Here is a 15,955-nt window from a genome sequence, read left to right as displayed (position 1 = left end):
TTGCTTTTAAAAAGTAGCATGATTTGTACACAATACTTCGCTTAGAGACCACTTTGTGGCAAAAGTGCAAGCTCAGAACTATAATGGTACTATCCCAACCAAAGAGAATTAGTCAAAGTAGGAGGACTGTGCAGCTGTTATGATGATAAGAATAGCCAATGAGTTAGCCAAAATAGACTCTTTCTGAATGACAAAACTATCACTTATTAGCAACTCAATGCCAGTGTAATTCTTTTAAATTCAAAATGAAATAATTGCTTTATTGGTATTTTTATAGTGAGACCTCCTTTGCAGACTTTCATATAACTTTGTAGAGTAATGGCTTCAGGTTTTTTTTCTACATAGGTGTATTTCTAATTAATATCTTGAACATTATGTCATCAATTCCCTTGCCATCCTTTCAAAATGTAAGATTGTAGCTATTCAGTAATTGATCTCTTAACTTATATCGTGTAAGTTTCCCTTTAATGAGCTAGAATGCATTTCTAAAGTTCAATTATGTAAGTGTTATAGTAAGACAAAAATACCTTAGGATATTGAAAGTAATTTTTAAAGTACCTCTGACTTTCTCTTTGCTCCAAGAGTGCTGTGCAGTTTTAAGACTAGCAATTCCTATAGATAATATAGTTTGTGCCCAATTGCTTATGATTTGAGCCATGATTTAGTTTGGTATTCAGAACACACTGCATACAATCCTTCAGGATGTTAAAGCAACAACTTTTGAAGTCTATCAAAGATAATGTTGTAACAGTTTTATCCTTGTTCATTTCTAGTTTCATTCACAAAATGAATACAGCTGAATTTAAAAGCGCAACATTCCCCAATGCAGGACCAAGGCACCTACTGGATGACAGCGTCATGGAGCCTCATGTCCCATCCCGAGGGCAGGCAGAAAGCTCCACCCTTTCTAGTGGAATTTCAATAGGTAGGAACTGTAAACATACCTGTGCAGTACATGCTCTTTTAATAAAGATTTTAGCATGATTAGCTGGTGATTGTACAAGCTGCGGTACTATTCTAAAATACCAGTTCTATTTTAGAACAAATTTGATAAATTTAAGTGGAGGAGGGCAACTTAATTTATACAGCATGAACTGACAAATTATAAAAAAAGCAGATTTTTATTTTTTATATCCTCTTTAATGATATCCTCTGATACTCCTCCTCTTCCTTGATGGGGGTGGAGGGAAGTACAGGGCACCATTTCCTATTCTCTTTTTTTCCCCCTAAATCAATCCAAATTAGAAATGTCTTGTGGTAGCATTTCTATTTAAAATGCCATATCAAATTGACTGAGAGAAGTGTAAATTGCTGACAGCCTTTTAAGAGCATAATCTCTAAATACTCCTGACTTTTGTCAGGAGTAGATAGCAATTTAGCTTTCAGGTACTTCAAAATGTCAGAATCTACTTCATTTTGGAAAGTTATATATCTTCAAGTATTTAGGGTATTCTTCTTTTGAGAACTTCTGCTTCCCAAGTTTCTTAATGTGACAGCAGTTGCTCTTTTTTCCTGTTGTGCACAGATCCTTAAAGTGGAGGGAGGGCAGGGAAAGTGCCTCTCACATCCACCTAACTGCAGCCAGGGTTGACAAATGGAACCTCTATCAGTCCTTTTTCTCAAAATTATTAGCTTGATAGAATTCAACAGTGTTCAGTTTTTATGCATTTATGGTAATAAAAGATTTTTGCAGTGTTACGCATTTCTTTGGATAACTTAATTTTTAAAAAGTTTTGCTTTTTAGCCTTCATGGAGAGAAACAAGGTACACAGTTTCAAATTATGCTGTTTTCAGGAGCTGTTCATGTATTTTCTTGAGGAGAAGGCCATATTCTGAGCAAACATTAAATATATTTTTCATGTGGAAAAAATCAAATATCTAAAGGCAATAATTTAAAAAAAGTATGTTAAGTACATTTGTGGAACTAGCTTAGACTAAAGAAGTTTGAATCTGTTCACATCAGACAGCTTCCACTATTAAATGTGCATTGCCTGTCTCTGTTTTCTACAGGTTCTCTGCTGTGGCAAAGTTTGCCATTTCAAAATCATCTATCAGGGATGGTACTTCTTATCAGCATACAGACAGCTTGCATTCTCAGGGATTGCACAATACAGGAGAACCAAACTTTTGTCACCTTTGTTGAGATGTAGCATTGCCCTTTTCTCAGTGCAGTTTTTTACTAATGTTTTCTATCTAAATAGCTAAGAAACTTTTCTGCAGTTGATCCTTTTTTCCAGGGTAAATTATTTATTTATCTCCATTAGAGCCTAGCAGGGAAGGTTTGCCAGTGCTGACATGCAGTTTTTCATGAGGTACAACTAAAAACTAGTCACCATCTAGACATTTTGGAGAATACAGGGTTTTCCTACTTTGTCTCATCTCTGAATTTTTCAACTCTGTTCTCTTGCTTAGCTCAGGCACAACCTTATTGACTTGATGTAGTCACCCTTACAAGTTGGAACAAAATTGCCACTTCAGAAGACTTTTCTATAAATCACTTGTAACACAAAATGCATACGGTTGCTGTTTAAGATCAGGATTTGTGGTTAGAACTTCCCCTTTCCCATTCTATTCCATCTCCAGCCTCCCCATACTCGGATACTTTAGTTTTATCACTGGTTTGACAGTCTAGCATCATTGTTATTTTTGCTGCTTCTTGATTATGAAAATTTCAGTGACACAAAAGATTAGCAGAGATGCTAAAAATACGTATGGAGGAAGAGGGTAAGTTCTGGAGGCTTGCAGTACCTGTTACTGAAGAATTCTTGGAAATATAAGATGTCTGACATTCTGTACTGCTGCTTCAGCAGGATTTAAGGAAGTTGATTGAAGCTGCTAAGCTCCTCCATCGTGTTTGAAGTAGTCTATTTACTCAGTACTTGGAAATAGTACAGTCACTGCAGCAGAGAGGAGGTTTACAGTGTTCTACAACACAACTTCAAAAGACGGTCAGGAAAATGACTTCTGAATGTGTGTACTGAAGAGAGTATTATTCCTCACTTTGCCCATAAATGTGGATTTAAACCTGTTGCTCTAGAAACAGGACTACCTTTTCTTAGATATAAGCCTTATAGGACTCAACTGTTTGGATAAATGATCCCTCTTCAGAACATGGACAGTATTTCTGATACGCCAGCACCTTGAATGTGACCCTAAAGATGACTGTAATACTACTTTAAATCACTCTTGTGTTTTGAGGGCTCAGAGGTGTTCAGACCTTTCTGATCCTTTCATATTGGAGCATCTGATATAATCTGCCTCTACAACAAATATCAAACAAGTAGCAATGTAACAACAGTGTCTATAGGATGTTTGTATGCAGCACTGTAACGTTATGATGCTTTATCTAAATAGTTAGTTCATGCATTTTTTTAATCAGGCCTCGTGTCTGAGTTGCCTTTGCTGTTAACAGATTACTGTAGTCCATTTACAATTCAGTAAAGCAATTTATAGGCATGTTACAAAGATTCATCAGAGTACTGTTTCTTTCCACTGGTGAACACACAAAACTTCTTCAGATACATCAGGACTCTTCCACTTGGATTTCTTCAGTTATCCCTGTGATAGAAGCTTTCAATCTGTGATAGAGATCAGTTAGAGTATCACTAGGTTTGAGATTCATGGCTGGATGAAATTCTGTTCTGCATATAAGCATAAAACTGAGCAGTTAATCCAGCAGTGCATGTGTGTCTAAACTAAAAACACACATTTAAGTGATGATGGACAATTTTGATTGTGTTGTGCTGGGAAAGATAGATGATCCATTCTGGTAATAGCACATAGCATACCAAAATTTTTACATCAATGTACTTAATCTTTTAGATATGAAGGATACACTAAGTGGTTTTTTGTTTTTGTTTTGGGGGGTTTTTTTGCAATGAATGATTCCTAAAGGAGCAGCAATGCAGAAAGTGACCCAAGTATGGGATTTCCTGAAAGTAGGCCTATCTGTAACATGACAGTCATAGTCAGAGATCTTTACCAGTTTCTTTTCTTAATTTCAGGGTCTGGAGGCTGATTGTGTACATTCAACTCATTCTGCAAAAACCTAGAGCTCAAAAAAACTTAAAGATACAGCCCCCGTTATATTAATTTCTTGTGCTTGAGTCAAAAGAGTTCTTGTTCCTAGAACTATGACACTGTGTTCAGCAGATGGTTGTATATTATGTTAGAGTAAGGGAGATGTACATCTGGTTCTGTTGCTATTTTACTTTGTAACATAGGTGCTTGTTATCTGAACAAAAGTGAGAAATCTTTTTCCAGCAGTGCCAAGGCTATCCTAATTAGAAGGAAGAAACACTTGACCAGTTGTATATACAATATCAGATGGGAAATTTTCTCCTGAATTCAAGAATGTAACAAAGAGGAAATGGTCTCTTCTAAGTTTTAGATGTTTGTAGTGGAGGCAGCTGCATTTGGAGTTCTTTATAATCATGTACAGAATTAAGACCTTCAAGGATATGATTCATCTCATTCTTAGGTGGGTGGCTAAAAAGAGGTTAGATGACTTGTGTCCTAAAACCCCACTTTATTTCTGTTGACTGCAGAGAGACTTTTGACAGGTAACAGATGAAAATACAGACTGGTGAATATTGCTGAAAATGTCTGTTTTGTGCAGACAATCCAGAATATCTGCTTTTATTAAATTGGGACAGATGCTTATACTTTGCAGTGAAAAAGTTCATTGAGAACCCCCACTACTTGCTATCAGTAAGTCTTAAAGCTACGAGATAGTTTTGTTCTGCGATCCCTCTGTTTTGATGAGGTCACTGTATACACTCTTTTGAAAGAGTGAGCTTGCCAGTCTGAGTTCTAAACATTGCTCTTGGCTGGGTTGAAGGAACCACCTGCACACTCTTGCCAGCTGTTCTTCTGCATGTATTTGCCTGCTGTCACCTCCTCACCTACAAGTAGGATAAATTAAGATGCTTTTACTAGATGGTGGTTCCACTCAGAAATAGCAGGAAACTTCCTCTTAAGATATTTTTCTTAAGAATACATGGTTTTCTAATACTCCCTGATTTTCTTACACTTTAAAAGTATTATTTTCTTGCTTAAGTGTACTCTTAAATATCTTTGCAGCAGTGTTCAGCTTGCTTCACTAATGTTCTCAGAAGTTTTGGATTTCTACCATTTCTTACAATTTGACTCAGCTGCATTACTGAATTTCTTTTCTGAAGCTGAATTTGTTTACAATGGCTGATTGTCCACATAATTCTGTAGAGGTAAAGGGACAGTGTAAAATTAGACTCTTTTCATCTATTGCTTCTGTGTGGCTTTACTCCTCTTATAGCACCTAACGTACAGGATGCAAAGTAATTTTGCTTAGGAGATTTTGGTTTTTTTTAAGGGTGCAGTCTCACATGTATACCACTTAAGAAGAGATGTCAAGGTCTGAACACAGAAATACTTGGCTGCGATTGAGAATGTAATTTTAGGTGTTTAAAAATTCAAAGAAAACACATTTATGGATTGTGTTTGTAGCAGTGTTGAATGCAAATTCTGTTCTAACTTTGGAGTGTTTTCTGTCTCAAACTATGGGTAAATGATCATTGGATAAATGATCCCTCTTCAAAACATGGACAGTGTTTCTGATATGCCAGCACCTTGAATGTGACCCTAGAGATGACTGTAATACTACTTTAAATAACTCTTGGTTTTTTTCCACTTATTTTTCCTGATCTACAATGATATGGATGAAAGCTCTGGAAAAACTAAGGCTCTTGAACATTTGCCTTCATTTGTGTGTTCCAATCAGTTGAGAATGACTTGAGCCCGTATTCTAATGCAATCAGAGAAATTAATGCTGCAGAGTCAAAGAAAGGTATTTTAAATCAGTGTGAATGAATGTAAGAAAGTGCCTTAGTAAGAACAGTACATTTTCAAACCTAGACTGGCATAAAATGCATACAAGAATATAATCATTTTAATGAATTCCTCTATTAAGTCACCATCCTGAAGTACTTGAATTCTACAAGGGATTATATTTCTCTTTAAATAAATGAAGTATAGGTGTAGGTATACAGTGTATGCATTTACTTTCAGGATTTTGGCACCCTATACAGCAGGGAAGAACTCTACACAGCCAATGTTTGTTTGATTCCTTACCCAGTAGTATACTGTTCAGATGTTTAGGGCTCTGAGTCATCAGCAGTCTGCATCAGAAGATCAAAGTTCGGATAGGGTTTCGGGCAGAAGAAATACGTATTGGGGTTTTTTTAAAATATTTTATTTAAATGAGCATATAGATGCCTGTCTCTTACCCTAAATGTGGATACCCTGTTTTGCTATTGTGAACTACTGCTTTATTTGTGGTAGGGTAAATATAAAAGCTGTATAATACTTTAGGTTAAAAATGCATGTGTAGGTGCCTGGACCTGAGAGAAGGAGAGGGGATGTACAGGAGTTGTAGCACCCCATTTCTTCCCCAATCCTTTTTAGTATTGTTTGGTCCAAGGCATGTGCTCTGGGTTTTTTGTGATTAATGCAGTTGTACAAACACCCTGTTTCTGCCCGACCTGTATCTATTTGGTTATTTGCTCTTGTTAGCTTTTCATGATGAAATTCATTATCAGTGACGGTATTAAAAGTTTGTGTCGATTCTCTGGCATCATATTGCTTAAGTCATTTGTCAGTCTTCGCACCATTCTTATTTGGTTAACTAGCAAGCCAAAGTTGAGCTATTCAAACTTTACAATTGCTAAATGGTAATGAACTAGTTTAATATGTATGAGGTTTTTCAGTATGGTCATAGACTCAACAAGGCAGAATATAACTTTTAGGGCATGGAGTCCATCTCCATGATGTTAGCTGGGCTATATTGTGCTACAGCAATTGATATTCAGGCCTCTTGACCAATTTTTTTGTGTTTTCACATTAGAATTTCAAGCTCTATCAGGTCAGTCACCAGCTATAGTGACTAGAGCTCTGGAAACACTGTGTAACTGGAGCCAAGAGAGTGTCAGTTGCAGATTTGAGAAGGGGAAAGAATTTTTAGTCTGAATACTTTTTAAACTCTTTGGGGTTGGTTTGTTTATATTAACACCTGTTTAACTTTGGGGACTAACTTCTGGATAAAGGAAGCCTGTGTTAAATGTTCAATATCCTCAGACTTTCAGCAATGAGTGGATGCCGTGACCAGGGGGAATGGGTATGCAATGGTATAGGCATTCCCTATCACATAACTAGGAACCTAGCCTCACGCTGTTTGTGTGGCTGTAGCATAATATGTATATGCATGTCTACAAATGCAAACAGAAAATTCATGTCTGTATTCAGCTGCAGCACTAGAGCTCTGTGTAAACAGTCCTGAAACTTTTCAGGTAGTCATCAGCACAGCGAAAAAAACATTTTGCCAATTGCTGTTTTTCCTAAGATAGGAAAAAGCCTTCGTGTTATGTAGTAAAGATAAACACAACTCTGATATTTGTTTTTTTAATCCTGTACAAGAAATTTTTAATTTTATTAGCAATAAAGAAAACTGGGAAGATAGTGGTTTGTGTCAAGTGGCTTCTTACATAAAGCCGAAACTTGTGTAGAATGTTACTTAATAGAAAGGACTTATACTACCTAGGATTTGTTATTAAGTTTAACCTGAAAACCTGCTTGAGGTTGTTGGAAAAACTCAAATATTGAGTACATACTTGAGAAGAATTTAAGAAGGTGATATATTTTTGAAGTACTGAATGAATGAAATATTTCCAGTTGAGGTGATAGTCAAATAGTGCACTTAATGTTTAAACAGAATTTGGCTAGACATCTAACTTTTATTAAGTTAAAAACAGTTCCTTTCACCTCTGTTTTGTTTTGGAGGGTGGGATGTAATATATATTCTTTTGCTTTTCAGGAAAGGGGTTTTTTTTTTAGTATCAGAACTTTTGTTGTGCAAAAAATCTCCTTGAGTTTTTCAGAATCTAGAAAATCCTGTTAGAGATGTTCTGTATAGATGTTAGAGGGCTAGTCAAATGCTAAAATTCAACCTTTTCCAGGTTTTTATTACAATTTTTTAAAACCTGTATGGACATCAATATAAATGTTAAATCAATAGCTGTGATGTTTGGCTTGCTTTTTTCCAAATTAACATTGCTTTTTAAAGTGTAATCGGCAATGTCTGTATAGATTAAACATTTTAAATTAAACTTTCTGTTTATGAATCTCCAAAATTTGTTTAACTTTTGTAACCGTACTGGTACTGTAACAAGGATTATCACTTTCTGAAAGATGACATTTCAGCTCTTTTGCTTGAGATTGTTTTGCATTCTCAAAAAGCGATACAAGCTTTTAAATTTTTCTGTAGAGTACTTGGTACAGTGTTTGAAATATAACTTTCTTAGCAAACCTAATACGGTTGCCATCAAAATGTCATTTCAGATAAAATGTTAATGCATCAGCCTGCTTTAAATATAAAAAAATTACTTTGTAATACAGTATTGTTAGGGGGTTCTAATTATGTGGGTTTCTATCACATGGGCCTCAATCAAGTAGAACTCTAGTCATATAAAATTTGCACTTCTTGTTAATATAAGACTAAATCTCTGCAGTAATAAGGAAATAAATAAGATTCTAAGTGTCCCTAAACTTCAGTGTTGGCTGAATGACTACGGTAAACAGGAATCACTGCACCATTTTGCAGGACAGACTGCTCCCAGTAGCAACAAGGAAAATTTCAATTACATGCAAGGAAAACTTTTCATGTGCAGGTTGTGACATTCAGTAACAGGTTGCTCAGAGAGACTGTAGACTCTGCCTCCTTGAAGAACATGACTAGATGAGGCTCTCAGCAATCTGATCACCAAGTTAGGTTTGTTTTGACTAGAATGTTGGACCCGCTAACCTCCCAAGGTCCCTTCAAGCCAGAATTATTACAAAATTCATAAGTAGGCCAACCTATAGAAGCAAATAGGAGAGACTCTCTATTTAGACAGGTCTGGATCAGGCCTTCTTGGAAACAGTCCAGGACCTCCCGTACTGGACTATAACATTTGCTTAGAATAATGCAGTCTGTGCCTCAGTTTGATGTGAGTGCACCTGATAGTAGCATCAGTTATTCACTTCCTATTCATGCCATTCTCTCATTTGTGTTCCTTGGTGTTTAGATGGCTCAAGAAACTCGCTCTTGTCTTCAGCACAGTCCAGGATGCTGGATTCCCTTTCTTGAGAATCATCATACTTGAAACCTACCTTCCTAATTGTCATTCCACCTGCTAAAAGGAGTACAGTACTTTAAGATCTTACTATAAGATACTCAACTATAAACAGTCTTCCTCAAAGACAGTCAGCTGGGAGGTCTTATCCAAAATACCTGCTTGAAGTTGTCTCTGAATTCTGTTACATCTGTCTCTTCATCCCCAAACCATGTTACCTGTTTATTTGAAGAGATTTTGTATATTGCCTTACAGAGGCCGCAGCTGTGTTTTTTGTTTGGATGAAATAAATCATTGAGTTTTTCACTGTGATGTGGATGTAGAATTTGCTGAAAATACTAAGTGACAGTTGTTTCTTCCAAGTTATAAGTTTTCTTTGGGATTTTGCAAAGACTTCTACCGTAACATAACATTAGGCTCCATCTGGATAGGTTACTCCAGCTGGTTATTCCAGTCTTGCCTGGCACGCTTCATGATCTGTCTGGCGGTATTCCTGTATGAAAGTGCACAGAACAATGTGGAGTTCAGTCCACACATTCTCTTACTTTTCCATGGTGCAGGTCAGATGTAAACGGTGCTGAACAGAACTTCTGATTATGTTTATAGTCACTTTTTACTCACCTGCCTTGTGGTATCAGAATGACTGTTTGCTGATAGATTAAATTTGTGCAGTCAGTCACTTGAAGAACTAGTATCCTGAAGTAACTGTGGCTCTGATACATTGTCCTTGCAGCTACAGATGGAGTATAAGTCGCAGAAGTATAAGAAACTGTATTTTTCTTTTATGGACAAGCTATGTGCTGCTGTAACCTTTTAAGCAGTTGAATGCTTAAGGATCAATGATCTGAGAATGTAAATACTAAAATCTTAAAGACACTTCTAGAAAATAATAGTCACCTGTTGAGTATTGTACTCCCTTTCTTGCAGACCTTATACCTAGCTTAGGAGCTAGTAGCTCCACTGGAACATTGCTATTATGTGTCTCATCTTCTTCCCCTATACAAGTCCCTTTTACTGTAATGTTCGTGTGAACTGGGTTAGGACCTTCCTTAAGGAAAAGTTCAGGATAAGCTGAGACCAAATTATCTAGTATCCCTTAGAGATCATGTTAATATGAGGAAGTTGAGCTAATGTTTGGAAAAGAGGCATCTAAGTTGAATTGGCCGGCAAGTGAAGGCATGTATTTTCTCTTGGATTCTGCACAGATAGGACTTCAGTCCATGCTGAGATTTTAATGGCTCTTGACTGGAATTATCCCTGCTGTGTGTGACTTTTTATTGCTTCCATCTTCACTCTGTGTTGACTCAGACTTACCTTTGTACGGATTAGCTTTATTCTTCAGGGCACCACTGCTCCCTGCTGATTTTCTGTGTAAAATTACAGGGAACTTGTTCCCATTTTCAGCCTTTGTTTTTCTGTGGGAACCCTTAAGTAAGGTGCATTGATTCAGGTGGGGGGGGCTTGGGGGGGTTGGTTGGTTGGTTTGTCTGAAAATCATTGTAAATCAATTCATCCTTCTATATATGGGTGTTCAGGAGGCAGAGCAAACAAGCTGTCAAGTTAGTGTGCCAAAAGGTGGGCTTTTAGCAGTTACTGACATTGAATTAGGCAGAAACTGAGGAGTTGCGATTGTGTGGAGCCAAAAACACACATTGGCTTTAAGTGGAGGGCAAGGATGGCAGCTGGCATGGGAAACTGGTCTGGTCTGAAAGGTGAAGAGCTAGCAAGACAACAGCTTGCACATTGTTTATAGCACAGTTAGTAACTGAAGTTACTGCGTTCTGTTAACAGTATTTCTATACTGATATATATTTACTAATTTTTAACAACATTACAGATAACACTACCTTGTGTCTGTATTTAAATACTAATTTTCAGGCTGATGGGTTTTACTATAATTATAAAGTTAGTATGTTATTTATGCGGCTGCCGTGAGTGGATGCATCAGATATTTGGATTTTGTGTTTTTCCTCTACTTTCAGTGTTTAAAATGAAATACTTGCAGTAACATTGGATTACTTTGTGAAGCACAGAAGGGAAAAATACTGTTGTGATCTAATACAGTAAGTGGGAGATAGCTTTAAAAAGTTGTTTAAGGTTTCTCAGATCAGCAAAGACTTCTAATGTATTGGAGATTCAGGAATGAGTTTGCACTACTGCAAATTTGCACCTCTGTGTCATGACCGTGTATGACTTCCTAAGTAATTATTTAAATAAGTGACCCTTCTTTTTTAAATGCTTGTTGTGTTAATAGGACAAATCCACGCTTAGGATGTTCTTTAAATTTTGAAAATGCCTTTCCCATTTATTAGCACTCTTTTTCTTCAAGTTCTTAATGTGCACCTAGACCCCATCTCTTCAAATCTCTGCCTCAGTTTATGTGAAATTCCTGAAGCAAATCACAAAGTATTTTCCTTGTAGTATTTTAGTGAAGTATTTTTTACACATTTAATCTTTAATATTCTGAGGAGAAACAGACATAATTGAAATAGATGGACTGTAGATGATGAAATAAAGTATCATTAATTCTTTTTCAAGGTAGCAGTGATGGTTCTGAACTCAGTGAAGAGACTTCCTGGCCGGCATTTGAAAGGTAAGAAAAACTGCCACTCAAAACCTGCATTTCTCTATTCAGACATTGCTACTTACAATCTCTCACTCAGTCCTGAAAATAATGCTTTATTTTAGTGGTCTAGACATCTTGCATATGTGAGAATATTAATAAACTGTAGTAAGTTCACTGGATCTGTTAAAGCAGCAGAGAGGTACCTTCTGCTCACTAGTAGTTAGTAGGGCTTTTGTCTAACTGGGTGCTTACTCATTGCACATATTCTTCTAAATAGCTCAACCAGAGTACCATTAAACTCCAAATGATTTTTCTGTGTTTATATATTTGTATATCCTGTGTATGCTATTCATGTGACCTATCTGTTTTTCGTTTTAACTTTCCCTGAGATATTTCATCCATTCTTGGTCCCTTTGTTCTTGTCATTGATATTGTCACCTGTTTCGTCTCTCTCACCTGCTCTTCACTTCATTGTTACTTGCCCTTGTGTTACATGGGAATACACAAAAATGCCCCTTGCTAATGTCTGAGTTTTGTGGTCCAGAATTAACATCTTGCTCCTTACCCAATACCAGCAAATGCTCAGGTGACATTCACCACTTCAATCCTTTCCCATTTTGTATTTGAGAATGTGGAAAAAGACTGTAGTTCAATATAGTAAAAGGTGGAAATTTCATCTTCCTACAGCTGAGTAAGATGCACAATACAGTGCGTAGTTTGCTTCCATTAACTCAGTTTCAGGTAATCCATCAGCTTCAGAGTTGCCATGGATGACTTTTGCTACCATGTTTTGAAGACACGTTTTGTAGAAATCTTTATCAAAGAACTTTCTCTTTATAGTCGGGAACTGTTAACACAAAGCTTATATTTTGCTTGATTTCATTGAAGCTCTGTGTTCATTCAAGTTCTGTGTTAATTTTTGGAAGAAATCTTTGAAAATCTCTCTGTGCCAAAGGTGAACTCTTTGATATTTCATGCTATAAATATGATTACATACATGAGGAAATGCACTTCTGATTCCATTATGTAAGCAATAAGAACAATCCACATGAGCATAGAAAGAAAATCTCTTAACTTGTATGTGCTCTGTGATGCAACCTGCAACATTCAAAAGGTTTTCTTGCTTTTCCTGCTCTGCTGCCTTATCGAGTTAATCAAGTTCAGGTTATTTCTCAAAGCTAAAAAGTTATATGGAAAAGCCTTAGACCAAATGGTGAACTGAGTGCTTTTACCTTAAGTAGCATAAAAAATTTTGGTAAGCCTCAGGTTTAAGCTCATGGTAACAGTCTCCAGAATTGTTGTGTGGACTTCTGAGACAAAACAGAGGTTTTTCATCCCTGTCCTAATGAGAACCGGCTGGCCCAGACTTCCCCCAGTTAAAAGGTTTGCTCCAAGTCAAATAATTATATCAGAAGATTTCTCCTCCTCCTCCAAATTCCACCTGCCTTCAGTACTTTCTTCTCTCCTGAGAGAGCTCTTTGAGAACTCTGTTTGAAGTTGCATGTTTTTCAGGGTGAGTTCTCTTGCCTGCTTCCAGGGAGAGGCATTGGGTTCCTTACAGATATTCAAAACATCGTGTTTGAAATTTAGAGATACGCAGCAACCTTGTGTCTGTTCCTTGGTTTATAAGACGATGAAGCATGTTTTGGAATTTAATAGGTAATACACTGACATGCAAATGTCAAAAGTTAAGGTAACTAGAGAGGGTATATCTCTCTCTCTTTCTCTCTCTAGTTTTGATCTGTACAGTGGGTTTCTATTCTTACAAAAGAGTCTTTAAGTGAGGGAGAAGCATTAGTTGTCTGGAATTAACAGCTACCGGCAAAATTGGGATACATCCAGTGTTACTAATGACTTCTTCCTATGCAGTGCAAGTGGGAATTCAGTATTTCCTAGTGATTTAGGAACAGGATCTTTGGGTAGGAGGGCTTAAATCTGCATCGTATGCCTAACAGGAAGAAATGAGATACTCCACATGCATATTCCCCAGGTAACAGAAGGAATCGTAACAAATATTCTTGGATTTCCTGGCCCTCTTGTTGTTTTTAAGTGGGAAACGCAGAAGGGATGAGAACTAGAGTCACTGATTGTTTTTAAGTGCAACAGAAACTTAGTTTGAAACTTGAGAAAGAGCTTTCAGCATTGGGGTGTCCCTCTAGGTTAATCAGAATTACTTGAAGGACTTGAATTCCAAGTCCTGACAGTTATATCATGTTAAGGGCAGTATACTAAGTGGCACTTTAGTCTCATTGGTTGTCATCCTGAGTGTCTCTGAATAGATTTCCCTGAAATAGCTCGAATCCAAGAGTGATAGACTCCTTGTTATGCAAAAAAAAAAGCTTAAAGGTAAGAAGAAAATGTATTTCATTTGCATGCACAATATATGTACACACAAATATACAGCTCATATTATGATTTTCTTTCCTTCATTTTAATTATTGTTTTGTCTATATCTTGAATGTTTGGGTTTTTTTTTTAAAAAATCATAAATTCAGTGATGTCGGTTATATTGAAAAACAGATGATGGCAAATTCTTGGATAGATTAGTAGATGGTAATTCATTAGTATCTTTTTGATAATTCTTGCAGCAAAGGCAATAGTTTGAACTTGTTTAAAAAAACAAAACAACAAAAACAACTACAAAAAACCCATTCTTCTTCTTTAATGCTGCTGCCCTTTACTCTATCCCTTCTTTAAGCCTGTTTTGTTTGCGTGCTGTATGCTGTTCTGAGTTCAGACTGACACATGACAATGCTACTTGTTTAGGCTTCCCATTCTGAGAAATACTGCCCTGTCCATATATATGCAGCTTTCCAGCTAATGCAAAGCCCCTTTCACAGGTGACAGATTTAGATTTATACTATGTAGGAGATTTTGCCTGTAAAATTCTCATAGGCTTGTACTTAACTGTCTGCTTCTGCAGAATTAGAGCTGGTTTTCAATCTTTCAGCATAATATAAGCAACCACAAAAATGGATAAAAAACAGGAGGTGAGGACAAAGTGCCTATGCTTCTATTGACTTAAATGGAATTCAGTTGACTAAGCAATCTGATCCAGAAAAACAACGTTCAGTGAAGCAAAGCAGTATTCAAAAGGCAGGTCTAGAACACAAGTCTTAGCTAGGGATAACAGTATAGATCAGGTTAAGGACTCTAAAATGTGAAGCTTATAGGTAAAGTTTAAAGCTTATATGAACTGGAGAATTGAAATATTGTTCATCTTATTTCAATGTTACTTAGTACAACAGTATTTTAAACAGTGTCAGGCATATTTTGATAGTGCTTCTGATTCCTTTCAGCCCAACACCTTGTATGTGTGCATACTCATAGAAGTTGAAACCGTTTTTTTGTAGTAACATCTAAAGTCAGAATTTAAAGGCAAGTTTTATTAACATAGTTCGTTTACATTGATTTAATCTCTAAGAACTAAATGGAGACTTTGCTCTCAAAGTGTGTTATTCTTCAGTGCCAATAAAACACTTCAGTATTATGAGTTCTGACAAAGAGAACATTGATGAAATAAAAAAACATGGTATCTACCCCTGCATGCATTTTTCTAAATAAAATTGTCCTCTGTTTCTCTTGTGGAAGAAGTGGCTTTGTGATATGCACACACAAAAAAGAAATACTATGCTGTTTTAGCAGTCGTGCTGTTTGTATGAATAAAAGTATATGTAATACATACAATTTATAATGGAATCCAACAGGAACAGGTTGTACCATTCTCTCGGTCCGGGGACAAGAGTGTCACGAAATGGCTATCGAGGCCGCATGAAGGCCAGCAGGTACAATCCCCACTGCACACAGAGGTGTCAAACTTTCCCTCTGGTGTTGGTGATTTGGTTTGGTTTAATAATTAAGTGGGTGTTTTCTGATGTTATCTTTCTAACTTATGTGTCAAAATAAAGGTAGAGACCTTTTTCTTCAGACTTAAAGCTTTCCTCTTCTGTGACTTAATCTGTATCGCCATAAGGGCTTTTCTGGTCTGCAAATCCAAATTCTGAACCATTGGATCTTTATATCAAGGCTTAAAGATGTTCTACTAGAGGTAGCTTTTAACTGCCTGCCACTGTGTAGCAGTGTTGGTAGCTCTCATGTGGACAACAGAGCTGCTTCTTGTGGTAATGGATGGCTTTCAAGATGTTTTCTTTGCTGGCAATTCTGTATTGAATTTCTTTTTCCGCCTTCCCTGAAATCGGAGATATGCCCAAAATGAGTAATGCGTTAAAATTGGCCCTAATTTATT

General features: G+C 36.7%; 1 protein-coding gene across 8 annotated transcripts in view; it reads left to right on the top strand.

Moving 5' to 3' along the window:
* The window catches only part of RALGPS2 (Ral GEF with PH domain and SH3 binding motif 2), a 128,788-nt gene that overhangs the window by 97,389 nt on the left and 15,444 nt on the right, over nt 1-15,955 (top strand). For 7 of the 8 annotated variants that reach the window (XM_041127778.1, XM_041127777.1, XM_041127774.1 and 4 more), the window contains 3 exons: nt 774-925; nt 11,682-11,736; nt 15,417-15,494. In XM_041127778.1, the coding sequence (XP_040983712.1) occupies nt 774-925; nt 11,682-11,736; nt 15,417-15,494 (285 nt within the window). The remainder of the gene's footprint in view (nt 1-773; nt 926-11,681; nt 11,737-15,416; nt 15,495-15,955) is intronic. The other variant, XM_030031951.2, reaches the window with a different exon arrangement.

Source organism: Aquila chrysaetos, chromosome 12, assembly GCF_900496995.4.
Source record: "Aquila chrysaetos chrysaetos chromosome 12, bAquChr1.4, whole genome shotgun sequence".
In the NCBI taxonomy this organism is placed as follows: Eukaryota; Metazoa; Chordata; class Aves; order Accipitriformes; family Accipitridae; genus Aquila; species Aquila chrysaetos.
The sequence above is the reverse complement of the archived record's forward strand: the minus strand, read 5'-3'. Positions and strand labels throughout refer to the sequence as shown.